Source organism: Lepisosteus platostomus, chromosome 3, assembly GCF_059453375.1.
Source record: "Lepisosteus platostomus isolate fLepPlt1 chromosome 3, fLepPlt1.hap1, whole genome shotgun sequence".
In the NCBI taxonomy this organism is placed as follows: domain Eukaryota; kingdom Metazoa; phylum Chordata; class Actinopteri; order Semionotiformes; family Lepisosteidae; genus Lepisosteus; species Lepisosteus platostomus.
In genome coordinates, this window is record NC_142613.1 from 13,150,160 (window position 1) to 13,177,957 (window position 27,798).

Below are 27,798 nucleotides of genomic sequence, written 5' to 3' on the forward strand. Positions count from 1 at the left end.
TACCAAGAAACACACACACACACACACACACACACAGCACCCACAAACTCACACAGACTGACACATACCCACAGAAACACACACACACCCACACAAACCGATATACCTACACACATAGGCAGCCTCATGCTCACAGACACACACAGATAGACATACGTACACACAGGGACTGGCCCATACCCACAGACACGAAATTCAAGAGAGCACATATCCACACATACGAACTTGCACAGATCTAAACGCGAGCAAGTTTGCAAAGACCCCCACACACAACACCGCCGGGGTCAGAGAAGGAGCCATGCAGCTGTCCCCTACCCCTGTGCAGAAGGCAGAGGAGGAGACAGGCGGGGGCCACAGGAACAAAGAGGCAGAAAAAAGAGAGAGAGAGCGAGGGGGGGAGGAGTAAACGAGAAAGAGTGCAATTTCAAACTCCCCATCCTCTGACTGAACGGCAGCGCGCTTTAACCTTCGCAGGCGGCGTGCAGCAGGTCAGAGGGAGGATGTGGCAGAGCCGGAGGACCACAGACCCCGCTCTCCGACAGCTGCGTACACGTCTCCGCGCGACACCTCTCCTCATCCCACTGCCCCGGAGCCTTCGCTCTCCCTAAGAAACAGCCGAAACCGGCGGATACCCCAGCCCTGCCCAGCTCTCTCCCAGGGACGTTTCCACGCTGTGACTCTGCTCCTCCTTGGTTACAACAAAAAAGGTCACGGAAACCATCGCAAATATCTTGGATGCTTTTGGACACAAACGAAAAGACGACCCGGTCAGCTGCTTCACAACCAGTGGGTTCTTTCTCAACCTGGTGGCTCTATTTTCGTTTTTTTTCCCCCCCCTCGGTCGAGAATGTGGCAGATTGTGACGGCGACTTCCTGTGTCAGAGAGAAGGGCGCTTTCGGGTTTCGGGCTGAATCCTCGGAGGGACGCTGGCTCTGAGGGCCTGATGCTGGGACGGGCACTCTGTTCTCGTATGTGGGTGCCATGACACTGGGATGCTGGAACTGCCCTGCTGGATGACTTTGTGTGAAGCCATTACCTGATTCCCATTACCAGTACCAGTACCATTATCACACCTCTACTGGAATGGATCCTCCTCACACGGAAGCACTGTTTTAATTTGTGCTTTAGACCTACCTGGCCTGCTGGGCTTATAGACATCATCTTGGGTTTATTTCACAAACGCCTCGTTAAATTACTTTCTCCTTTTTGGACCCAGGCGACACCACATTGACCCATTCTCTAAACAGAATCACCGCTTCTGTTTTTACCTGTTTGTGGCGGAGGTCCACACTCTGGGATATTGGTGTCAGCCGGGGGATTTCCGGGCATCTGGGACTGCTGGCAGGGTCATGGCATCTCTCCTGATGAAGTTGTTCCGCCTGGGGGGGGAGAAGAAGAAAATCAGGCATTATGAGAACGTACGGAGAGACGTCAACCCACAGGATGGCTGGGAGACGGTGGGCGAACTGGGAGACGGTGCCTTCGGGAAGGTCTACAAGGTAAGAGGGGCTGCTGGGACTGGAATTCCAGCGGGAACCCATGCACTGTGTGTGCCAGGGAGTGTTTTGTGCATCACTGAGGGTGGACTGTACTGTATGTGTCGTTGAATCTGAATCTGACTCTGAAGGATCCTTCTTGGGACCAGACTACAGAATGAATTAGCAACCAACTACCCAAATAAGGTATTTGGGCCAAATTTTCTTCTCTAGTTTGCAAGCTTTCTTATATCAGGTACTGTACATGTATGTCCTGTGGCTGTTTTTAGCTCAGCCAACATGAGAATGGTAACAGACGAAGAGGAGGCCCATTATCTCGCCCAGCCGTTTCTTTAAGATTCAAGAGGAATGAGGAATGGCCAGCCAGTGTGTTTCAAACACTAAGAGCCCTCCAGCTGCATCTCCTTTTTCAAAGCATAAACTCTTAATTTGTGTCCTCTTGAGCTTTTTTTACGCATAGAAATAGCAGAACAAACAGTGACTAGCTGAAAAAGTCAAATTGAGAAAGGGGACAAATCCAAGAAACTGCTTGGACCGGACCAGATCAGATGGGTTTTGCACTCCAGCAAATGAGCTGTGCTGTTCTCTGAGGTATAGCCACTTGGATGAAATGTGCATGCCATTTTCTCAGTTCAAGACCAAAGATGTTCACCTCATTAGAGATGTCTGTGTCTGGCATCAGTGGGATGAGGAATTACTGTTGTTACTCTTTTCTGAACTGTCTGTCCACAGGTCTTGCCTAACTTCACAAGCACAGCCACACAGTAACACTTGCCTATTGATATCACTATATATATAACACTAGAATGAAGCGTTCCACAGGAAGAGGCTGTGTGCTATCTAACAGACCATATAACACCCAGCCTCCCCTGCAGAGTCACAGACTCCATCAGAAAACAGAGACAAAAACATGAACCACCTCAGAATCTAAGGCCTCCCCATCAACATGCCTGCAAAGGAACATATCCTTATTCCTGACTTACACAACTCCCACCAAAGCATCATCTCAGAACTAAAATATTACATAAATACTCTATATGAGCATTATGACAAGAACTACCTCTGAGGGACCGAATCAAAATTAGTTTTGAATAAACATAACCATGGCTAAGATGAAATTTCTATGGCATTTTTAACCCTATCCAGCAACTACTGTATATACTGAACCCGAGCTTAATTTGCAGTAATTTCAGTACCAAAGAAGATGTGCTCAAAGGTGACATATTCGTCTTCAAAAAGTGATCCAATTTATTGTTTAGATCACTCCTCTATTAACCTGCATCCTCATGCATTGTAGTATAAGAATATCCATGCCTAAAAGTATGTCAAAATGTCACAATGGCATGCTGTATACAGTATGTAAGTGTGAGTGTGTGTGTGTCTGTGTCTGTGTGCCCTGCGATGGACTGGCGTCCTGTCCAAGGTGTATCCTACCTTGTGCCTGCTGCTTCCTGTGACAGGCTCTGGCTCATCCAGGACCATGAATTGGAAAGAAATGGTTAGAAAATGGTTGGATGGATATTTGAAAGTGGGTGGCACAGTGGTACAGTGGCCAGCAATGCTGCTTCAGTGCAGCCCTGGGTTCAGTTCCTGGGGGTGCCATCTGCTTGGAGTTTGCATGCTCTTGCTGTGTTCCCATGGGTTTCCTTGGGGTCCCACAGTCCAAAGACATACTGCTCGCTTAATTGTCTTCTGGGGAATGGGCCCTAGTGAGATTGTCTCTGTGTCTGTGAGTGCCCTGTGGTAGACTGGCATCCCACCCAGGGTGCATCCTGTCCTGCGCCAAGTGCTTCCTGGGGTAGGCTCTGGGCTACCATGACCCCATGAATTGGATAAACGATTATTGAAAGTAATGTGATATTTGCAGGCTTTGAGGTGGAGCTGGAGTTAGGATTAGATTTACCCTTTTTTACGTAGCTTTCAAATACTAAAGAGATCTGTCTAAATCGGGGAGTTAAGAAGGCAGAGACTTGCAGACTCTGTTACGTAAGCAGGAACTTGGTACCTTCGGTGACCCTGAGGAGTGGGAAGATGCCCCGAGCCCCCAGGGATCAAGAATAATTAAGAGAGTCAAGACAGCGCGGTGCTCTTGTGAACATGCATTAAGCCCTGGTGCAGAAGCACTGAGCTAGTTAACATGCATGTGCTGAGCTGTTGGTGCCTGAGCCAGGCCGATGTGGTTTTGGCTTTGCTTTCTTCATCGTTTCTTTTTCAGCGCTCATGGATTTTACATAAATTTCAGAAGAAGAGAGCCTGTGGCTCGGCCCTCTGGGTAACACAGAGAGCTAGCTACCTCAGGGGCTTGACGCCGATGTCCCTGCTGTGGCCAGCGGTGCAGGGCTCGAAGGTGCTTTTTTAGAAACGCCCGCCCTCTCCCCTGCAGTGTTATTAGAAGGAGAGGGCGCTGCCTGCACTGGAACTGCGCATGGGCCATTGCCGGAGCCCGCGATGGCATTCTCCTTCCTGTTTCAGCCAGCGTGGAGGGCAGGCGAGAGAGCGAGGGGGTGCGTGTGTGTGTGTGTGTTTTCGGTGATGGAGTCTCGCGGGCCTCCTGTCTGAGAAGCCACAGTCTCTTCCGCTCTGAGCTGCCTGGCGCAGCCCCCCAGCCCTCACTCTGCACCTGTGTGTGATCACTGCGGTCAGGCCAGCACACAGCTCCTCCAGGGCCCAGGGCCTCTCGCTGACCTGTAACTCTGGAGAAGCACATCACAAGCACGCTGTCAACACCAAGTACGCGTGGAGGCGTCACATGCAACAAAGCACAGATTGTTCTTAAGATACACAATTAGTCATCAATGTCCTACACCCATCCTTAGACTTGATTATGCTATGTAATGATATCACAGGTTATGAAGAATTATAGCCCCCGATGCACAGCTGTAGCAATTACATTGCTACATTTCCATTCCTCTAGTGGATATTCATCACATGCAAGACATCAAACCCCTGCAGAGTGGCAATTACCGGAACACATAAACCTGCCATCACATGGACCAGTGTCACCTGGCGCCATTGATATTTTAAAGTGCAGTGACTCACGGTCAGGTGGCACTATCTAATCCCCCCGCTCGTACTGAGGCTATGATATCGAAGAAAGCAGGAAGGGGTTAATATTAACGGTGCATTGACAAAACCTTATATTTAAGGACTGTAAGCAAGACTGTGAAATAGAATTCAGTCAGATATTTTAGTCTTTTTGTTTACACAAACTGTTGCTATGAAGTACAAACACAAGATTCATCCATCCATTTTCTTATCGTTTTATTGAATTCAGGGCAGGGCCAGAGCACAAAGGGGGCACAAGACAGGGTCCACCCTGGACAGGTTGCCGGCCCCTCGCAGACAGACACAAGATTATCCGCACAGACGCGCTTGTGGGCTTCGCCTCTTAACAAGGGGACAAGCATACAAGCACTTAGGAAAACCTCAAACAGGCAAATCTTTGGAAATCGGATTTAACCACGGCCATGTAAAAATCCTGGAATTCTAATTTATTTTCCTGACGTGTTTATTCAAAACAACATGCATTTTTCCTCGTTTACACAGCTGGGCATTTGACTGCAACAGCTCAGGTGAAGCACCTTTCTCAGGGTTACAGCAGTGGGTGTTTTTTGAAAGAAGCTACTGTATCTGCTTCAGTAGCATAGCTGGGTAGCTTGTTCCATACTCCCGCTGCCCTTTATGTAAAGAAATGCCTCGTATTCTTGGTTTTAAATGCATTTCCAACTATGAAATCTGTGCGTAGTGTCCTAGTTTTAGACATAAAATCTGCTATGAGTGTAGTTTTTGATAATCTGAAGGATCCAACTGCTTCATCCAACCAGAGCTGCTGGGGAGCTGGGACCTATCCCAGCAAGCAACAGGCTCAAGGCAGGATACACCCCGGACAGGACAGCAGCCCATTGCAGAGCTGACACAAACACTGACATGCACACAAACGCACCGGGGCCAATTTTCTCAGAAGCCAATTAACCTACCAGCAGGTCTTTGGTTCATTATATAGCTATTTTCTGTTAGGTTTACTCTCTGTACTCTCCACTCAAAGTGATTTACAGGCAATGGGGACTCCCTTTCACTAGCTCCAGTGTATAGCCCTGCCTGGATGATGGGCCAGTACTCTCCCCACACACCAGCTCTCAGTGGGGAGGAGAACAGAGTGATGAACCCAGTTCAGAGATGGGGATTATTAGGAGGCCATGATTGGTAAAGAGACGAATTTGGACAAGACACCAGGGTAACACCTCTATTGTTTTCAAGAAATGAAGAGAGTCAGGACCTTGGTTTTACATCTCATCCGGAAGACGGCGCCTATTTACAGTATGGTGTCCCTGTACTGGGGGTTGGGGCATTAGGACCTAAACAGACCACAGGGTAAGCTGGCCCCACTAACACCTCCTCCAGCAGCAGCCTTAGCTTTCCCAGGAGGTCTCCCATCCAGGTACTGGCCAGACTCACACCTGCTGAGCCCCAGTGGGTTCTCAGCTGTGAGTTGCAGGGTGATATGGCTGCTGGCAACTTTAACCATTGGTTTTTCGTAATTAAGTTAAGATCTCCAGCGAAAAAGAATTGCAGAGGTTCTGATCAAGCAGCCTGTACATGATTACCATCTTTTCCTGACCTCTGCAGTGACTGGGGTGCTCCAGGACTGGGGCTAGGGACTCAACAGTGTCTCGGGTTATTCTGGAAATCTGTTTCTTGGCAGTGAGTCAGGAACCACGAGAGTGGCCTTCTCCTGCTCTCTTCTGACAGAAGAGCCTTTCACCAGCAGCGGCTGCGAAACAGAAAAACAAGAGAGCTACTTTTAAAAAACAAAAAACAAAAATAACGAACGTGTTCCCTAGGTAACAGGTAGGTCGCCTGGCATGCTAGAGTTGACTGCGGTTTAGTGCGACTTCCTTTCAAAGCAGTGCATGCAGCAAACAGCTTCCTGCCTACCGTGCGTCTCTGTCTCGGTTTCTGTTTGAAAAGGGCTTTTTAAAAGTTTTACAGCATCGCTCCAGATCAAAACCAAATGCCCGAACAACAGCACCCAGGGCTCTTGCAAATTGAAACACACATCTTACTCCTTCCTGCTGTCTCCAGCCCTAAACAAACACACACCAGAGCTGTCCTCTGACCCACGCTAACGTCTCCATCTGCCACTTCCTCCCCTCTCTCTGCCTGTGTCTCATCGCTGCGCGTGCAGTTAGCACTGCAGGCTGTTCCTCACGGCTTGCTCTGCTCGCCCAGCAGGGCTTGAAGTCTCCTGAGCTTAATCCACTGAGGGAGACCCCCTGTCACACCTGTAGCATTTCTAGTCCAAGGGGGACCCTTTCAACAGACAAGGTGCTATGTTCTAGGACGGTGATCTTCTCTCCCAGTCCTGACAAAGCACGGTTCTGCAAATCAGACCGCTTAGTCACCCCTGAGATCAGTAAAGCCCTGAAGAGCTCAGGTACCCTGCTGTTCTGCAAGAACAGGACTGAGCACGGCCACGTCCCCGCTTGTCTTTCTGCCAGGCACGCAACCGGTCGTCGGGGCTCTCCGCCGCGGCGAAGGTGATTGACGTACGCAGCGAGGACGAGCTGGAGGACTACATCGTGGAGATCGACATCCTGGCCGCCTGCCGCCACGGCAACATCATCGGGCTGCTCGACGCGCTCTTCTTCGAGGGACAGCTCTGGGTGAGGAAGAGGAGGGGGAGGGCCGCCGGACACTGGAAATGGCAAAGCCCCCAAAATTCTGGATCACATGTACAGATTGGCGCTGAATCTGGAATCACCGTGCACACAAAGGCTGTGGGAAAGGAAAGATATTGCTCATCCTTCCCCATTGCAACTTCCAGATCCTGTAGAGATGCCAGGAGTCACAGCCTAGCTCGGTGAAGATGTGAAAGAAGTTTATTTCACAACAAGGAGGCCTCCTATCCGATCTACATACTGTTGTTCACAAGCACCTTTCGTACTTTTTTACAGCATCTCCTCTAAGGGCCCTGAATGGCACTGGAGAAGCTGGTATTCTAGGATTGATATATTTAGATTGAACCTTTTGATCCTCCCCGCAAGTTTCCATATATGTGAATCAACAGTATGCCTGTTCAGGCTGGCAGATTCTTTGTGACAATAGCAGGTGTCTCTACAGCATGGGCTCCACACAAGAAAATCCTTCACACAGAGTAAATCCTACAATCCTCTAATGCAGGGGTACCCAGGGGTATCCTGGGGTGGGGGGGGGGCTGTCTCTTCCTGGGGTCCCCCTGTGTGGGTACGGCTCTACACTGATGTCTGTGTGTGCTGTCAGCACCACATCCTCCCTTCACTAGGAAAGCTAGTGTAGTGCACTTCCAGGAAGCTGAACTTTTAAGATGCAATTTTGCCCAAATTGTAAGCAGAACAAGCAGTTCAAACATGAACCTTAATATGAGTTATCAGTCTTCACACATACCCTCTCAAGCTGTAATGGTTTCCTAGTATAAGGCAATATGTCTGGCTGCCCACAGTTTTCTGAGAAAACGTTCTCAGCAGAGTCTTTAGAACTTTAATGATTATTAAACACTGCCTGAACTAGACCTCACAGACATTTACAATAACTAGAAATGACTGGGTGTTAGAGCAACAGTTACATCTAATTCTTGGATTTCCAATGCAATATTTCTACTGTATTATTTTCCAGATATAACACAAAGTAAACAGACGCAGATATTTCTCACAAAGCGTTATCCTCAATGTGAAACCCTAACCATACTCCCCGGTCTTTATGCCTGACCCAAATCCCTTTACACATGACCTGCAGGACATCAGCACCAGAGGAGGGGCTTCCAATATCCAGGGTGCCATTCCTACTCCTTCTGAACCTGGAGCCAGGAAAATGTACAGTAACTCATAGATATAAAAAAGAAGCTGGAAACATGTGTTTAGACTCCATTAAACTTCTCTAGCTTCCCAGTTCTTCCTACAATAGGTGATCTTCTCAGCAGCAGTCTGAAACTCACCAGTTCTGTTCTTGTCCTTTCCAGTGCACGACACTTCAATCTCTTCCAGGTTTTACCAGCAGCAGGCCCTAGTGCAATTCCTAACAAGCAAGCAGGAAGGGTCCACTTAATGGATTTTTTAATATTGTTTTAACCCCCATGTCTGACTGTACAAGTTTTAAATGATTGGAACCTGGATTAGATTCAGCTGCCGGGCATTAGTGTCCCTTATATCCACTGTAAGAGTGGGAAAGCGCCTCCAACATCTCTCTCTCTCTGTCAGATCCTGATTGAATTCTGTCCTGGGGGGGCTCTGGACGCCATCATGTTGGGTGAGTGACATCACTGATGAGACGAGAGCCCCTCTCCTCCCTCCCTGTGGCAGACTGTGAGTAAGCCAGTGCTCTCTGGCTGCAGGGTGTGGGGCCAGGCATTGATTGAAGAGCTCTGCCATCACATTCAAACACAGGTTTTTCCCTGGAGTGTTGCTAATGAGGGCTTTGCTCCCAGTCCAGGATCAATAAACCGCCTGCTAAACAAAGTGTATCTGACAGAGCCGCCCAGCTGTGACCTGAATTGTAAATGTAATTATTCTCTGGATGGAGCTGGATTCTCAAGTGCTGAAGTGTGATGCCATACAGATCACCAGCTGACTGGCCAACACAGTGACTGACAGACATATACACTGGCCATCTTACTGACTTTCATGATGGGCCAACTGCATGACCAACGCAGATTATGACTGAGGCAAATAACTGCAAGACCTTCTGATGGGCTCACTGGCACGGTGACTGTCTAACTTGCTGACCGACACACTGACTGACCAGCCAGTTGACTGGCTGTTTTAACTGATCCAGGGAGAGATACACAAATGAATGACACCCTAACTGACCAACACATCAGCTGACACACTAAGGGACACACTGACAGACTCACACAGGGACTGACAGAGTGAACCACACACTAACTGACTGACACACTGACAGACTCACACAGGGACCGACAGAGTGAACCACACACTAACTGACTGACACACTGACCGACACACTGACAGACTCACACAGGGACTGACAGAGTGAACGACACACTAACTGACTGACACACCAGCTAACACACTGACATAATGAGAGACTCACACAGGGACTAACAGAGTGAACGACACACACACTGACAGACTCACACACGGAGTGACAGAGTAAATGGCACACTAACTGACCGACACGCTGACAGACTCACACAGGGACTAACAGCGTGCCGCTGTCTGTGTGTGGCAGAGCTGGAGAGAGGCCTGACGGAGCCGCAGATTAGAGAGGTGTGCTGGCAGACCCTGCAGGCGCTGGACTATCTGCACCAGAACAAGGTCATCCACAGGGACCTCAAGGCTGGAAACATCCTGCTGACACTAGAGGGTGAAGTCAAGCTGGGTGAGGAGGACCGGACACTGTTGGACAACACTTCATCTCTGTGACTCTCTCTGGCTGGGCTGTACATTTATATACAGAGCCCATCTCTCACTGGCTGGACTGTATATTTATTATATGCAGAGCCTGTCTCTCTCTGGCTGGGCTGTAAATTTATTATATACAGAGCCTGTGTCTCTGTTTCTGGGCTCTATTTTTATATACAGAACCTATCTCTCTCTGTCTAGACTGTATATTTATTAAGAGAGCCTGTTTCTCTCTGTCTGGCCTGTATATTTCTATACAGAGCCCATCTCTCACTGGCTGGACTGTGTATTTATTATATACAGAGCCTGTCTCTCTCTTTCTGGGCTGTATATCTATATACAGAACCTGTATCTCTCTCTGGACTGTATATTTATATGCAGAACCTGTCTCTCTCTGTCTGGATTGTATATTTATATACAGAACCTGTCTCTCTCTGTCTGTACTGTATATTTATATAGAGAGCATGTTCCTCACTGGCTGGACTGTATATTTATATAGAGAGCCTCTCTATCTACATTTTCCCTACATTTTTTTCTGTACCTCTCCCACACCTCTTGTCTGACTCTGAATACTGCCCTCTTCTCTCCCTCCTCTCCAGCTGACTTTGGTGTGTCTGCGAAAAACAACAGCACTCTGCAGAAACGAGCTACCTTCATCGGCACCCCCTACTGGTGAGTCAAGTACAGCACAATGGCCAAGTTATAACAGCCTATAGTACAAGGGCACTAATGTTTCTTACTATGGGGACAACAGTAAAAGTACTATTACACCCATACTATATGAACAGTAAAAGCACAATATAATAATCACATTTCCATGTTGTAAAAGGCTATACACATGCTGACTGAAAGCTTATCTGATTGTGAGAAGCTAGACATCTTTCTTCTTGTTTTGTTCTTAAACATTAATTTAAAAATCGTTCAGCGAAGGAATCTCAACTTTTCTCATGAAGACACAACACGTTAAAAAAGCTAAAAATTCAAAGTGTCCTAATGAAACAGAGAAGACAGCGCTGATGAGAATCTTGTGAGAGCTAGGACTCCTGAGACACGTCACCACCCGAGAGGCTAGTTTAATTAATCACAAGTGGAAACTATGTGGAAATGCTTTTAATACCCGAGAACAGGGAGGAACGTCTTTTCACAAAGTGTTGTGGGAGTGTGGAACAAGCCACCCAGCCATGTTACTGAAGCTGATACCCTGGCTTCCTTAAGAAACAGCAAGATGAGATTTTCGGGTCAGTTAGCTGTTAACTACCAAATAGATGGAGCCCAATGGCCTTCTCTCATTTTGAACTATTCTTATGTTCCCATGAATCAATGAAGTATTAAACGGACAACTCTGAGCGCCACTCATTCCCCTGTTGATCAGCCATGTCTGAGCCATGCTATTGTAAATAGCATCTGTGTGCAAAGGTCGTCGCTGAATGAGCCAGGCAGGGGAAAGGTGGACTAGAAGTTATGTCTCAACTCAACTGTGTTCATTTTCTGTTTGACAAATTCCTTAATTATTCTAAACTGAACACCGGCAGCAAGGTGTAAAGAAGTCAGGAAAGGACAAAGAGTGACAGGCTTGATGTCATCCAAAGGCACAGATGAAAAGCCATTCGAGGGATTATAAATGTCTTTTTTTATATTTGGTTGATTTTCAAATGATGCCAAGCTCAAGGAGTGGGAAGGTTAAAGTCCTACCTTATCCGTGGCTCACTTTTCCTTTTTCATCTCCGTGGCAACAGGATGGCCCCGGAAGTGATCCAGTGCGAGACCTCCAAGGATGCCCCCTACAGCTACAAGGCAGACATCTGGTCGCTGGGGATCACGCTGATCGAGGCGGCCGAGATGGAGCCCCCCTACCACGACCTGAACCCCATGAGGGTCCTGCTGAAGATCACCAAGTCCGAGCCGCCCTCGCTGTCTCACCCCCGCCGCTGGTGAGCAGTGGAACAGTAACCCATCAGCGCACACTCTCACACATACGCACGCACGCACGCACGCACACACACAACCTCCACAGCAGCTATTTACTGAGTGAGCATTGTGCAGCAGCCAGCATCAGTGTTTGTCCACCTGGCGCTGGTAAATAAACACACAGCCCTGCCTACACCGTATACACTATAGCTGTGGCTGGTGCATCATACAGGGCCTGACACATAAGCTCACGCCGAAGGCAGATGTTTATATGTTCCGGTGGGGAGATCTCCAGGAGAAGCAGGCCTATCACGGTGTTTGGGGGATGTAAATATCAACCATCTCCTTCTGTACTTACGGTCCATGCAGTCCACGAGAGCTCTCACTCACCGCATTCTCGAGTGCTCTGCTATTAATGCATTGCGAAGGCGGACAGTAATGCACGAAAATTGAACTGCAATGCTAGAAGGCACTAGAGCCACAGGAAAGCTGAAAGCATTTGTTAGTGCTGGAGGGATTCTAAGCCCTGTCTGGGTGACCCCTGCCAATCTGGGGGCTGGAGATGGCCGGGGTGCCCTCAGTCTGCTGCACGGCTGTAATCGCTGTCCTGCGGGGCAGCTGCAAGACTGCAGTGCCACGAGAGCAGCTGTGCTCTCGGTCCTCCAGGTGGCGTTATCCACATGTTGATTAGATGGGAAAAGGCACAAGCGGTCCTCTTGCCTTCAGTGCCCACCCGGGAGGTGTAAGGACAAAGCCCATGTGGAGTCCAGACTGGGAGGAGAGCATTTTTGAGTCGCCAGCCGTCACGTGCCTCTTGCAGAGGGACTCGATTCGCGCCACGCTAAGATGCAACTGCAGCATCCCCCTGGGGATTCGAACCCGCAACCCTCTGGCCCAGGACTCAGGGCCCTGACTGCTACGACTCTTGGTGATGCCCCCCCCCCCGTCTTCTCGTGTTGCAGGTCAGGTGGTTTCAAGGACTTCCTGGGCAAGGCCCTGCAGAAGGACCCCGAGGCCCGCTGGAGCGCCGGGCAGCTCCTGGGGCACCCCTTCGCGGCGGAGGGGCGGGGCCACAGCGCGCTGCGGGAGCTGATCGCCGAGGCCAAGGCCGAGGTCCACGAGGAGATCGAGGACGGGGGCGGCGCCAGGCAGAGCCTGGCAGAGCATGTACGGAGCAGGGAGAGGGAGGGGCGGAGGGCTGCTGGGAGGCAGGGACACATGTGAGAGGGGTGGTGAGGGGGTGAGGGGGGCCGAGAGACCTACATTTGAACCGATCTGTTATTAGAGAAAACAATCACTTTCACACGAGGACGCAACAGGCTCCAGACAGTTCGTACCGGAGTAGCCAGACCACCACCCAGTGCCACAACGGCTTTAGTGCTTCACAGAGCACTGTAGTGCTAGACCAGAGGGTTGCAGGTTCGAATCCTCAGCTGTTGCACCCTTGAGTCGGGTATCTATATATAGTATAGGGATTAGAGGGCCCTGACCTCCTGGTGATCACCTGGAATTATGTGCTATATGTATTACGGAGATCTGTGCTCCTCACCTCTGGTAGAATCGCCCCCCTGTGGCATTTACAGGCAGCTGCAGTTTAAAATGGGTTTGAAGCGGCTCAGACCAACTACAACGGATTATGCTTAGCTATTAGAGCTCAGGCAAGATGCCAGAAGAAGCTGAAATCTCTGACAGATAATTATCAGAAACTATTTTTGATACAATATTTTAGGCACTCTCCTAATGTCTCTTTCTCCACTACCCCACAGCAGGCCGTCCCGGAGTTCTGGCGCTCCCTGTTGGTGCCCGGCCCACCGGGTGCCGAGGAGGAACGTCCAGCAAAGATCCGGCGCGTCTCCGCGGCAACAGAAGCCGAGGCAGAGGGCTCGGGAAAGGGGAACACTTCTGCCGGGAAGGGGGAGGAAACGGAGGGATCGAACATGGAAACGGAAAAGGCTTCCGAAGTTGCAGACGTCTCCGCGTCTAAAGAGGATCCCTGTGCAGCGCAGCCTGTTCGCAGGAGAGCGCCCCCTACAGGGGGGCAATCGGGTCCGGAGGCGACCATGAAAGACCTGAAGCGGGCCAGACGCAGGTCCGTCCCGGCTGCCTTTCTCTCCTTCTTTTCCAGCGGCCAGAGACGCTGCAAGTCCGTCTTCTGGGGCGAAGAGGCAACGGAGGCCCCCCACATCCCGCCAGCGAGTGACACCGAGCCGGCGGCGGCACAGCCTCCTCCAGCGCCGCCAGCTGCTGCTGCTGCTGCTGCTGCTCCCCTCCTCCAGCAGGGGGAGCCGTGCGAGGCCGAGCCTGGACGCCAGGGCCCGACCGAGCCACCAGAAACATCAACCCGAGAAGCCGAAGATGGAAAACGTGCAGAATCTGACAGCATCCCAGAGGCAGGCGAAGATGGGAGAGCAGATGGGAATCATGACGTCGGTGACCCGAGCTCTAGTGCTTCAGCTACAGAGGATGAAGGACCAGGGGCAGACGGACCCACTGGACTGCAAGAGGAGGTGTCCAGCGACAGGGACAACTCGCGGGATCCAGATGTCCAGGATTCCAGGGGTCCTGGAGACCACGGGGGCTCTGAGGAGGTGCTAGAGACAGCATCTCAGATTCTCAGCCCTCGGGAAACAGAGCTCAGCGATGTGATGGGAGAAACTGAAACACAGGATTCCACCAAGCCCGCGGAGACAGAGGTTGGAGACGTACCCGCAGATTGCCAGGAGCATCCTGGCAGTTCCACGCCGCCCGACTCTGGTGACGACATCACCGTGACTGCCTCCGACCACCCGGACAGTCCTAGGGGAGAGCAGTGCCAAGGACATGTGGATGATCTAGTCATCCAGGAATCCCTTGAGGGTCAAGCTAAAGCTGCACCTAACAGCTTGGCACCTTCTGAGCGCATCCAGCTCCCAGGCACGCCCAGCCTCAGTGAGCTCTCCTATCTGGCCTTAGAAAGGACTCGGGCTTCTGCAGGGGGCAGGGAGAAGCCCCACCCTTCAGTATTAGACTACCTTGACTTGGTAGGGAAACCGGTCCCAGCTCGGGTGAGATCCAGGGTCACAGAGAAACCAGCGCTGGGCGTGGGCCCGCAGGGTCTAGGAGATGAAGAGGTGTGTGAGCTGGATGCCGGCCCAGTGCAGGGAGAGAGTGTGGGTGAAGGCCAGCAGACGGCTGGGGCTGAGCTTGGAGAGGGGGAGCAGGAGGACAGGGGCGATTCAGCAGAGGAGGGAAGAGAGTCCATCCCGGAGGAGCAGAGAGCAGGTGTCCCGGAGCCAGAGGACAGCAGCGACTCCGAGCTTCCAGAGGCAGTGGAGATGGACGTCCAGGGAGAAGCGGAGCAAGGCGGATCTGGGAACAGGCCTGGAGAAGGAAGGGAGGAAGAAGTGCAGGACCTGGAAAGAGAGGGGGATGCCGGAGGGAGGGAGGGGCAGGAGAAGGAGCTCGCAGAGGGAAAAGAGGACAATGGACCCCACGAGGGAGGGACAGAGGAAGAGGGGAGCATCGTGCAGGGGGGGCTGCCGGAGCCTGCCGGCGCGGAAGTCAAGCCCAGGATCCGCACGAAGAGGGTGAACTTCGCGGCCCAGCTGGAGTCGCGGGAGGGGGACGGCGGGGGCGCAGACAAAGAGGCCGGCCCACCTGCCATCAACGGGAGCGTGGGGTCAGCAGAGGGGCCAGGACTCTGCAAGGATCAGGGCGCTCCGGATGGGATCCACGCCGAAGCAAACGGGGGCTCGTGCCACTCCACACTGGATGACCACGCACCTGTCCCAGAGGGGAGAGAGACCGGACCCCCCAGCCAGGTGAGGCCCCCTGACTCCTGTAGGCATCCCAGGCTGTCCAGACAACAGCACCCTGCAGCTTAGTTGAGTGTCCCTCTGAAACGCGGTCAGTTTCTCTCGGTTTCATTTGTAATACATACAGTGCCTTGCGAAAGTATTCGGCCCCCTTGAACTTTTCAACCTTTTGCCACATTTCAGGCTTCAAACATAAAGATATAAATTTTTTATTTTATGTGAAGAATCACCAACAAGTGGGACACAATTGTGAAGTGGAACGAAATCTATTGGATTTTTGAAACTTTTTTAACTAATAAAAAAATGAAAAGTGGGGCGTGCAAAATTATTCGGCCCCTTTACTTTCAGTGCAGCAAACTCACTCCAGAAGTTCAGCGAGGATCTCTGAATGATCCAATGTTGTCCTAAATGACTGATGGTGATAAATAGAATCCACCTGTGTGTAATCAAGTCTCTGTATAAATGCACCTGCTCTGTGATAGTCTCAAAGTTCTGTTGAAAGCGCAGAGAGCATCATGAAGACCAAGGAACACACCAGGCAGGTCCGTAATACTGTTGTGGAGAAGTTTAAAGCCGGATTTGGATACAAAAAGATTTCCCAAGCTTCAAACATCCCAAGGAGCACTGTGCAAGCGATCATCTTGAAATGGAAGGAGTATCAGACCACTGCAAATCTACCAAGACCTGGCCGTCCCTCTAAACTTTCAGCTCAGACAAGGAGAAGACTGATCAGAGATGCAGCCAAGAGGCCCATGATCACTCTGGATGAACTGCAGAGAACTACAGCTGAGGTGGGAGAGTCTGTCCATAGGACAACAATCAGTCTTACACTGCACAAATCTGGCCTTTATGGAAGAGTGGCAAGAAGAAAGCCATTTCTCAAAGATATCCATAAAAAGTCTCGTCTAAAGTTTGCCACAAGCCACCTGGGAGACACCCCAAACATGTGGAAGAAGGTGCTCTGGTCAGATGAAACCAAAATTGAACTTTTTGGCCACAATGCAAAACGATATGTTTGGCGTAAAAGCAACACAGCTCATCACCCTCAACACACCATCCCCACTGTCAAACATGGTGGTGGCAGCATCATGGTTTGGGCCTGCTTTTCTTCAGCAGGGACAGGGAAGATGGTTAAAATTGAGGGGAAGATAGATGCAGCCAAATACAGGACCATTCTGGATGAAAACCTGTTGGAGTCTGCAAAAGACCTGAAACTGGGACGGAGATTTATCTTCCAACAAGACAATGATCCCAAACATACAGCAAAATCTACAAAGGAATGGTTCACAAATAAACGTATCCAGGTGTTTGAATGGCCAAGTCAAAGTCCAGACCTGAATCCAATCGAGAATCTGTGGAAAGAGCTCAAAACTGCTGTTCACAAACGCTCTCCATCCAACCTCACTGAGCTCGAGCTGTTTTGCAAGGAAGAATGGGCAAGAATTTCAGTCTCTCGATGTGCAAAACTGATAGAGACATACCCCAAGCGACTTGCAGCTGTAATCGCAGCAAAAGGTGGCTCTACAAAGTATTAACGCAAGGGGGCCGAATAATTTTGCACGCCCCACTTTTCATTTTTTTTATTAGTTAAAAAAGTTTCAAAAATCCAATAGATTTCGTTCCACTTCACAATTGTGTCCCACTTGTTGGTGATTCTTCACATAAAATAAAAAATTTATATCTTTATGTTTGAAGCCTGAAATGTGGCAAAAGGTTGAAAAGTTCAAGGGGGCCGAATACTTTCGCAAGGCACTGTATCGTTTCTAATGAATTCATCCTATATATCCTTCCTGATGTACATACCACTGACCTGAAATGGATATTGATATTATATACAAGGCACATATTCTGAAAATGAAACAGCTTGTCGTCTACTCCTCTGAAAAGAGGTGGTATAATCATGGACACTGGCCCAAAAATGTTCAGTATATAGGGCATGGTTGGGCTGTGAAGGGGCAGATGTTACACTAGAAGTTAGATGCCCTTTGCAGGGGGTGATATTAGAATTTAGACGCCCTTGGAAGAATCAGATATTAGTCTACAAGACAGATGCTCTTGAAAGGGGTTGATTTTGGGTTAGGAATTAGAATTCCTATGGCTACTTTTTGCTTTCTGGCTTATGGGTCAATTATGATGACAGCAGGATACCCACAGCAGAGGTGAACCACCCTTCTGCACTGTCAACTATCCTAACGTTTCTTTGGTCTTCTGTCTCATCGTGCCTTTTCCCCATCTGTCCCCAGGTGATGTCAGCTGTCACAAATGAGGGGGTGAGTTGTCATCGGGGTTTTCCTGAGTTTCTCATCCTTTCCTTTGGATACGCACCTTTGTGTTTGCCGTGAGAAATCAGATCTGCTCCTTGAGCAAGCCGGTTGAGAGCCCAGAAGAAAGAGAGGGGCTTTAAACACTGCACCCCGAGAGAGAATCCATCAGGGAAAAAAAAAGTCTTGTAACCACCATCCCCTCCTTCCCCCTCCCTCCGCCTTCCTTCCCCCTCTCCCAGGACCTGCCAACAACCAGGAAGACGGTGAAGAAGACTCGGAAGTTCACCGTGGACGGCCGGGAGATGAGCGTCACCACCTCCAAGATCGTGAGCGACAGTGACAGGAAGGAGCAGCAGATGCGGTCCGTCAGGTAAACCCTTCCCACCGGAAACAGGGGCTCGGTACAGAGCGGCTGGACAAACAGGAAAGGGAGCTAGGTGTGTGGGAGCCCCCGAGAGGCTCAAGCAGTTCAGGATGAGCCCTGTGGCTCAGGAGCCGCTCAGGTAGAACCTGGATTGTGTCAGGAGACGACAATGCAAGGTTGGCTCTAGGGCAGGGTGGGCACGGCCTTAGTGGGCTTTCAGGAAAGCAGCGGCCCTTGTGAAATGCCAAGGATCTACAGAGCTAGCAGTGATGCCAGCGAGAGACATGCCATTTCTCCACTCAGCGCTGACTTATCACTGTGTAGTTTGTACACCTCACATGGGTATGGAAACATATTCCATAGAAAGGAGGTGCCTTCCATGTGCACTCTAAGCTGGGCCGAGCCGGGACGGTACGACGACCCATCTAAAGCAAAGCGGACAGACCTGATTCGTAGGGCCTGAGGCCCGGAGGCCTGACCGTGTGACTGCATCTGCGCAGACGACAGGACTGACTGTGTGACTGCATCTGCGCAGGCGACAGGAGCTGCACGCGCTCAAAGTCCTGCAGAAGGAGGAGCAGAAGGAGCAGGCGCAGCTGGAGCAGCGACTGCAGCAGCAGAGGGAGCAGATGTTCCGACACATCGAGCAGGAGATGACAGTGAGAGCAATCATATTTATATCTCCCCCAGCAGCAGGGATATGCATCCCTGTTCTTAAAGAGCTGCAGGTCTGCTGGTTTACTGACTCAGTAACTGTATGCTCAATTAACTCTAATTACAAGTGTAGAAAATGGGGACTTTGTACTCTTTTCCAAACCACGCAAGCTGCAGCTCTCTGGTACCAGGAGTATCACTGCTCTAGAGTGTATCAACAGTATACTGACAGCATGCTAAGTTTGCAGTGTATTGAAAAGCTTAATTTAAAAGCACATTCAGACTATTAATATTGTGTATATGCTTCAATCCATTTGCTGTCTGCTTGATAAGACATATAGTGCACTCTAAGTATCACTAAAATTGATCAACATTTTGTCTCTTGCACATAGACAATGCCACCAACAATGCAATTAAAGAGCACCAAATTTATTTCAAATCCATTAAACACTTCATTACCTTGATACTATTAATATCCTGTGCCCTTTGTCTGCTTTGTATTATTCTGAAGCTCTTTCGTAAATGAGGCAGGTTATCTTGGATTATCTTCTTCATTTTGTAATCTCCTACACCACACACCCATGCCAAGGAACACCTTGTCTCTTTCACCAAATAAATTCCAGTCTCGTAAGGAATAATTGCATAGGATTATTCTTTTTATGGACCAGGGAAGTAGACAGACAAAGTGACAGTGCATGAAGAACAAGCATCCGTGAAAAGGACATGCCGGGTGCTGAATATTTGAAAATGAGCTCCTTTCTGGGGTCTTCAGGCCCCTTTTGGGTATGTTTGGATAGCAAGCTGTGATGCCCTTAGGGTGACCGAAGATGAAAAGAGCCTTATATTTTGTACATTAACACGACTGCTGACAATTGGTGGGAGCAGTGGGATTTATTTATGAAATCAGCAGGGGGTAAAGTCTGTATCCTACTGGTTGATCAGCAGGGTTGAAATGTGGGTATAGATGACAGTTCTGTTTCTGATGGGGGCAGGTTGTGAGCTGTTTGTGTGCACAGTCCTGACAGGTAAGTCACTTAGGAACAAAGCTGATGCAGCCTTGAGCTCTTGGGCTTTCCACTGTTTTCATTTTGCTTATTCAGCAATCTCCGCAATAAAAGCAGACACAGGACACAGGGTATTGATCATAACAGGGAAAAGGATCAGTTATTGTCAATAATTGCAAAAACTGAATTAAATAAGTTTTATGCTACAGGGCAGAGCTACCCCTTTATTTTCAACAATGTCAGTGGATAGAGAAACGGTTCCTACAGAGTATTGACAGGAAACTGCTTCCTCTTCCCCACCCTCTTCATCCTCCTTCCACCCTCTCCCCATTCTCCCTCTTCCCCCCATCCCCGGCCTTCCGCCCCCTGCTCCCTGCCCCCGCCCCTCTCAGAGTAAGAAGCAGTACTACGACGGGGAGCTGGAGCGCGTGGAGCGGCAGTACCGGCAGGCCAGCGCGAGGCTGGAGGAGGAGCACACGGTGCGGCTGCGCGAGGAGGCCCGCCGGCTCAAGGCCCAGCAGGAGCGGGAGCAGACCCGCCGCGGCGCCGCGCTCAAGGCCGACCCCCGCGAGGTCCCGTCCGCCAGCGGCCTCGCGCGCTCGTCCCCCGCCCCGCACGCACGCACACGCGCCGCTCGGGCGGGTTCGCAGGCCCCGGGGTCGATCTGCCAGCTCTGCAGCGCCCGGCACATCTCTGCCGAAACGCTGGCCTCACTGGGCGGCAGGGTCTGGCCCCACCAGATTACGCTCTGTGTGGCGGCTTTCTGCACAGCCAGTAATCTACACTCATCTCCAAAACATACTGCTCTGCCACCTAACGCTCAATAGCACGAGCTCACCCTTTCAACGCTGCAGCACCGACACCAGTGCACTACTCATCACAGTGTAGTGCACTACACATCGGTCACTGTACAGCAGGTGACACTGTTTAACGGAGGTGAAGTCACTTTCCCACCAGATCTTTCACATGATATTTCTGCGCACAGCTAATTGGACTTCTCCACTTCTTCATCGAATCACAACGACTCCTGGCCTAACCGTCTCCGTCTCGACACCCCCCGGGCGTAGCTGCCCATCAGTGTCGACCAGTCTGCCTCCTCTTTGCCCATCTCTGCCCGTCGGCGCCGGTAACGCGGCTCGTTCTGCCTGTCTCTCAGGAGCAGCGATTTCTGCAGCGGCAGCAGCAGGAGCTGAATGAGTCTCTGCAGAAGGCTGTGCAGGAGCACAAGAGGAAGGTGGCATCCATGGAGTGGGAGACCACAGCCAAGACCCAGCAGCTGAAGAGAGGTATGAGACACCTGAGCACTCTGTACAGTGTGTACTGTTAACTGCATCCATACTGCACCCTGGATACACTCTGCACACTGCACACAGACTGCACACTGTAAATTCTGCACAGCACATACATACTGCACACTGCATACATGCTGTGCACTGAATGCATACTGTACACAGTATACACTCTGCACACTGCACACACACTGTACACTGTAAACTCTGCACAATGAATACATACTGTGCACTGTATACACTCTGCACACTGCACACACACTGTACACTGTAAACTCTGCACAATGAATACATACTGTACACTGTAAACTCTGGACAATGCATACATACTGTGCACTGTATACACTCTGCACACTGTACACACACTTTTCACTATAAACTCTGAAAACTGCATACATACTGTGTATTACATTACTGCACATTACACTCTATTCACTCTGCACATTACATAATACTCATCAATGCATTCAGTGCACTTCACATATTAGATACACTGCATACATACCTGTACTGTGCAGTATATACACTGTCTATACTGATATCTATACCTGATGAACACCCATTCGTCCTAACAAGAAGTAACTGAGATTTCAAGTAAACCAATGCAGGAATTAATTAGGGAGTAAATACTGACCCTTATGACTCTACAGACATTTACTGGAGATTTAGAAACCAGAATTCATTGTGTTTCTACGCACTGTCTAACAAAAAACGCACCACACTTCTTACATCCATTCACTTTCCGTCATTCTCTTCACACACCCCCCCCCCAGCTCGGGAGTCAGTGATCTGGGAGCTTGAACAGCGCCACCTGCAGGAGAAATACCACCTGTTCAAGCAGCAGGTGAAGGAGCAGTTCTCCCTGCAGAGACAGCAGCTCATCAAGAGGCACAGCAAGGTAGGGTTGGACCTGAGGATCTTCCTAATAGCCAATACTCTAGGTCTTCCTGCCTGTCCAGGTGTGCATCAGTAAGTCTGGGTATCTCCCCGTGTTTGTCCATCTCTAATTCTGTGCTTTCTGGCCTTAAACTGCCCTTCTGTCTCCATACTCATCTGTCTACCTCCAATCTCTTCTCCTTCCTCCCCCACCCCTGCTCCCAGGATAAGGAACGTGCCATACGTTTTCACCAGTCTCTGCTGGAGGAGCAGCGTTCCCTGTTTGCCCAGGAGCGTGCCAGGCTACCACGCACCCAGCGCCCCGAGGCCAAGAACCGACTGGCCCAGTTCAAACTTCGCCTCAAGAGCCAGGGGCTCAACAGCCAGGAGATGAGACAGCGCCTCACACAGGTCAGCACGGGAAGTGCACCCTACCTCAACTGGACAGCTTAAGAAGTTAATTAAGCAGCTGTTCAGAACCTGCTATTACTAGTTCCTATCTCCTGAGGGCTGTCGCGAGCAGAGGACAATTTCTTTATTCCCATGCTAGTTTGAAGACATGAGAGCCAATTACAGATGTTGAAATATAACTTAATGAAACGTTTTTTGACTGAGTCAACTAATGCAGTAATAAGACATGCATTTCAAGTTAAGAACAGTACAGAAAAACATCAGAGATTTGGAATGGTTGTTTCCCTCTGCCAGGAACTCCTGTGAACCTGACACTGATTTGACTGATATAATCTGCAAATCTGCAGATTATAAACTCAGTTATAATCAGTCAGAATCCATGCTGAGCTCTGAACCAATAGACAAGTACAGCAGAAACTGCAGCTTGCACGGAAAGCAGGGAGAATCCTACATGGGTCAGGTCAGTTTTTAAAAAATTGGGCACTTTTTAAAGGGTACATAGACAGACCTGACTACCCAGAGAGGACAAGCTCAGTAACCACAGCCTGGCCATAGAAACTGGACACGGGCAGACCTGGCTGCCCAGAGAGGACAGGCTCAGTGTCCACAGCCTGGCCATAGAAACTGGACACAGGCAGACCTGGATACCCAGAGAGGACAGGCTCAGTGTCCACAGCCTGGCCATAGAAACTGGACACAGGCAGACCTGGATACCCAGAGAGGACAGGCTCAGTGTCCAGAGCCTGGCCATAGAAACTGGACACAGGCAGACCTGGATACCCAGAGAGGACAGGCTCAGTGTCCAGAGCCTGGCCATAGAAACTGGACACAGGAAGACCTGGCTGCCCAGAGAAGACAGGCTTCCACTTCCAGGAAGGAAAAACAGAGCTAGAGATGCTCTTTCCGTTGCACTGCATGAAATACTCTGGGATTATACAAACATTCCTTCCTAAAATAACAAATCCGATCCTAGAATTCCCACACCTGCGAGAAGCAGAACAGCTTCCAATCCTATGGGAGGAGGAAACTCAGTAGAGCTGTGACCCCCTGTCTCAGCCCGAGGAACGGAGAGGGAGCCTCTCAAACAATAACACTGAGTCCTTGACCTGAATGTCTGTAAAGGTTTCCTAACTGAATGACTCTTTCCCTGGCAACACTGCAGCTCAGCAGTCCTGTAAAGGTAAAGGTAAAAATTAGAGGTTAAAACTAAAGGTAAAGTAACTTCAACCTTGCATGTCACCAAAAAAAAGCAAACTAAGCAGCTAAAACAAATCTTGATGGTCAATGAAGCTGGATGTGTGCAGCGGGCCTCAACCCTCTCCCCCTCCCTCCCTCCCTCCCTTTCTCCCAGTTCCTCGCGGAGGAAGAGAGCCGCCAGAAGGAGGAGCGGCTGAGCCTGCAGCAGAGTCAGGAGAGACAGCTGAGGGAGCTGCAGGAGCAGTGCGACTCCAACATCGCCGAGCTGCAGCACATTCAGGTACTGGACGTCCCCGCCCTCCCCGCGGGCGTCCCGGAAGAGTTTCCGCGCACGCTGAGAACGCAAGAGAGGTGTTCCCAGAGGAGGGCGCTGGCCGCCCGCTTGCAGGGAAAAGAGACCCCTGGGAAGAACTGCGATAAGACACTAACGTGCACGGGACGTCCCAGACCAGGCAGACGCAGGAGCGGGCAATGAGATTTAAAGGGTGCTACTACCCCCAGATCATGATGCTCTGAGGGCTGGGGTGCTCCTTACACCTTAATGAATCAAGCTCACTCGATCACCCCGTCAGATAGGCGCTGCACCTCTCTGTAAGAGCATAGGAACAGTTACAAACGAGAGGAGGCCATTAAGCCTAGCTCCTTTGGTAGTTAGCAGTTAATTGAGCTAAGGGTCTCAGCCAGGCATTCTTGAAAGAGACCAGGGTACTGGTCATCACCATGGCTGGGTAGCTTGTTCCACACTGCCACTGCAAGTCGACTTCTGGACTGACCGGGTCTTGGCACTTGCCCTTGAGCCCTCTAGTCGACACGTCTAAGGATTTTAAATACTTGCATCAGGGAAACTAGTGGCTGCACAGCACAACCTTTCTTGTAGCCTGCAAGCACCCTGTGATTTCTGGGGAATGATTGGTCTGGGACACCACATCAGGATGGGATAATGTGAAAGTCCATGCATTATGTAGTTGATTTACGCATTTATGCTCCACTTATGGGCTTAGGCGCAGAAAAAAAACTAGGAACAGGACACAGAGTCTGAGTTGGACTGCAGCACCATTTCTATTTGAAATGATCAACAACCTATTTAACTGCAAAGGTCATCTGATTCAGCGGTCAAAGGTGTTACACAACTGATGAGCTCAGGGTTCCTGCAGGACTGTGGCTCTCCCACACCCTGACACAAGATCAGTACCGGAAGAACCTGGAAGAACGCAAGCCATGCGGCTCAGAGGAGCGCTGGGTAACGGCCCTGTGTGTGTCTGTGTGTGACAGAACGAGAAGCTGCACGTGCTGGTGGAGTGGGAGAAGAAGAAGATCCGGACTCTGGAGGAGGAGCACACCATGGAGCTGCACGAGTGGAGAGAGAAGCTGGCCTGCAGGAAGGAGGTGATGGAGAGGGCTACCGGCAGGGAGGAGAGGGAGGGAGAAAGGCTTGGAGAGAAGGAGCGGGAGAGGGAGAGAGAGGGCTCACTGAGGGTGGAGAGGAGGTGAGAGAGGAGAGAGGGTGGAGAGGGGGAGCGAGATGGGGTAGAGGGTCAGGGAGGGAGCTAAGGGGAAGATCATGAGGAGGTGAAGGGTGGAGAGACGGAGGACAGAAAGAAAGGGAGGGAAAGGAGGTGAGAGAGAGTGGAGATGGGTGGGAGGAAGAGGGAGAAGAGACAGAGGGTGGAGAGAGATGGAGTAGAGGGGGAGGGAGGGAGAGGAGAGGGCTAAGGGCAAGATAATGAGGAGGTGAAGGGTGGAGAGAGGGAGGAGAGGGGTGGGAGGGAGCAGGAGAAGAGAGATGGTAGAGAGAGATGGGGTAGAGGGGAGGGAGAGAGGGGGGGTGTGGGGGGTAGTAGAGGAGAGAGAGGGGGAAAGAAGGGAATAGAAGGAGAGAGAGGGGGATAAGGGAGAAGAAGAGGAGAGAGAAGCCCCAGTCAGCCTCTGAGCCGCCGGCGAGCAGAGGGAGGGGCTCTCTGACGCAGGCTCTGCTCCGCTCGGTGTGCCCCAGGTCCTGGAGGAGGATCTCGCCCGGAGGCGCAAGGAGAAGGAGCGCGCGCGACGCCGAGGAAGTGAGCCGGAATCTCGGAACGCTGGACGCCTCGCCCGCTTCCTCCCCAGTCTCAGCTTCTCCGGATAGCACTCCGGGATGTCTCTGCAGGCGCAAACGTGCACCGGGATGAGCGACAGAATTCCCAGCCCCGTCTCCACTCCCCGACAGCCAGGGACTGGAAACCCCAGCCTCGGACGTCCCGCTCCCCAGATGCAGAGCGGATTTGCTTTTGATATTTCACATTTTAATAGAATTTAAGAAAATTGGCTGTGGCTTTTCAAACTATGTTCAGGAAGTGGAAAGTTCATGGACATTTCCTAAGACTGATCCCCAAAAAACAGTGTAATTCCACTCTTTACAGAGGGAATGATCCATGCCGGGGCATTGGGCAGATGTCAGCACTGTGGAATGGGAATTCCAGATAGTCTGTGGCTGCAGTGGAGGAAGGAATACCCAGGATTCCCAGCCCACAGACTCGTTACCTTTGGCAGAGGTGTTCCTGGTTCCTGCATGACTCCCCACAATCCCCGTCTCCAGTCCTCTATAACGGGTAACACTCTGGCTCTAGAGTCAGGGCAGAAAATGTCACATCTAAGTGACATTACTCAATGGATTCCATTCACATATTAGGACTGGGATATAAATGTGATATGCAAGCTCTACAGCATATTAGACATACTACGCACCAGCTGCCAAACAATATACTGGATACCTACCATATATATCAACTGTACAATATGTCCACCTGGTATATTTAATGTACTGTACTCTCCCTGTTTGTAAACTACACACCTCATGTCTATATATACAGTGCTGAGAAAAGGCTGTAAGCCACTTTGGCTGGTCCATATTGTGATATTTTAGGCCATTGCTCCAGGTCATACCACACAATTTCAAAGAGGTTAAGGTCCAGACTTTGGCTTGGCCAATACAAACAATGACATGTCTTCTTCTTCAGCCACCCTGCTAATACGTTATAGTCCCAACTCCGTGCTTGTCGGTCGGGATGAGCTTCCACTGTTAGAAGGCAGTGTCTGGTTTTCACTGGTCTCTCACTGTGGCCAAAAACTTCAGCCCTTAACTCATCTGGCCAGAGGACATTGTCATTGACATTGTCATTGACATTGACATTGACATTGAGGAGTCTTCCTGAGGGTCCAGGTGCTCTCGAGGAAGCAGTTTCTTCCTGGCTGTTCTCCCATGAAAATCACTCCCATTCCGGATGGCTGAGGCATGACGACTGACATCGTCCAGAGCGAGAGGGGCCTGCGGACCTTAATCATCTTTGCGTACTTCATGCACCATTGCATCTCTGAAAACACTGGACTGCTAAATATAAACATTATTGGTGACTTATGAAAAGAAGGGTGTCATGGCAGGAAATTGTCATTCCCATAAGGAAACTGGGGCTCGGAAACGTTTTCTTGGCACTGTAGTCCAGATTGCAAGCTCCAGCAAATACAGTACAATGTGCTGCAGCCTGGTGTGTATATAGTATACTGCAAAGGAACAAGTTAAAGGTTTATTCCATGCTGAAAGGAGAAGAAAGGAAACACAACGTTTTGGGTGTGAAGAAGAAGGCTCCACAGCTGAAACGTGTTTTCTTTCTTCTCTTTTCAGCATGGAATAAACCTTTTACTTGTTCCTTTGCAGCCTACGCATGCTGACGCAGCTACCCACCTGAACTGCTATATAGTATACTGACATCTATAAACTACACTCCTGTCGACATATAATCTATATAAACACCATGCTCCTGGTCTATGTCTAATATATATTGTAAAGCTCCTTCACATTTAAGATGGTGTATACCTATTGTCCACCTGGGGTGCGTGTGATATACCGACACATGCTGTCTACAAACTATACACATCTCAATATATTCTATACAGTATACAGTGCCATTTTTCCTGGTTTATGTGATGGATAAGATACTGTATTGTATTTCACAGAGCTCCTGCAGATGTGTTTAAAATTACCAATAGCAGTCATTGGCTCCTTTCTTACTGCACATTTCACCTCTGTAAATAAGACGGTCCTGTACCCTAAATGAAACAATAAACACATTTTCAATAAATAAACCGCCAGATTAAAAAAAAACCCCTCCAG

The 27,798-nt window shown here is 50.1% G+C and overlaps 1 protein-coding gene across 3 annotated transcripts; it reads left to right on the forward strand.

Annotated features, from left to right (window-relative positions):
- The first annotated feature begins 309 nt into the window (after positions 1-309).
- Positions 310-27,789, forward strand: LOC148674452 (STE20-like serine/threonine-protein kinase). Of its 3 annotated transcripts, none has more exons than XM_088624569.1 (18): positions 359-1,500; positions 6,996-7,160; positions 8,730-8,778; positions 9,721-9,870; positions 10,493-10,565; positions 11,630-11,824; positions 12,764-12,968; positions 13,568-15,601; positions 17,839-17,865; positions 18,099-18,229; positions 18,759-18,882; positions 20,274-20,453; positions 21,038-21,167; positions 21,944-22,068; positions 22,272-22,457; positions 23,809-23,934; positions 24,927-25,040; positions 25,648-27,789. In XM_088624569.1, exons 1-18 carry the CDS (start codon positions 1,351-1,353, stop codon positions 25,774-25,776), a joined length of 4,293 nt encoding a protein of 1,430 aa, XP_088480695.1. In that variant the 5' UTR covers positions 359-1,350; the 3' UTR covers positions 25,777-27,789. The 3 variants fall into 3 exon arrangements, with proteins under 3 accessions (XP_088480697.1, XP_088480695.1, XP_088480696.1); XM_088624570.1 differs by having other exon boundaries at positions 360-1,500; positions 13,571-15,601; XM_088624571.1 differs by lacking the exon at positions 17,839-17,865 and having other exon boundaries at positions 310-1,500.
- The last annotated feature ends 9 nt before the right edge of the window (positions 27,790-27,798 follow it).

What these genes read in the sequence shown, in the direction of transcription:
- LOC148674452 (XM_088624569.1), top strand. Translation starts at nt 1,351, where the DNA reads ATGGCATCTCTCCTGATGAAGTTGTTCCGCCTGGGGGGGGAGAAGAAG. An exon ending in ACATCGAGCAGGAGATGACA is followed by an intron (nt 18,883 to 20,273) that starts GTGAGAGCAATC and finishes CGCCCCTCTCAG; the next exon opens with AGTAAGAAGCAGTACTACGA. An exon ending in CCGAGCTGCAGCACATTCAG is followed by an intron (nt 23,935 to 24,926) that starts GTACTGGACGTC and finishes TGTGTGTGACAG; the next exon opens with AACGAGAAGCTGCACGTGCT.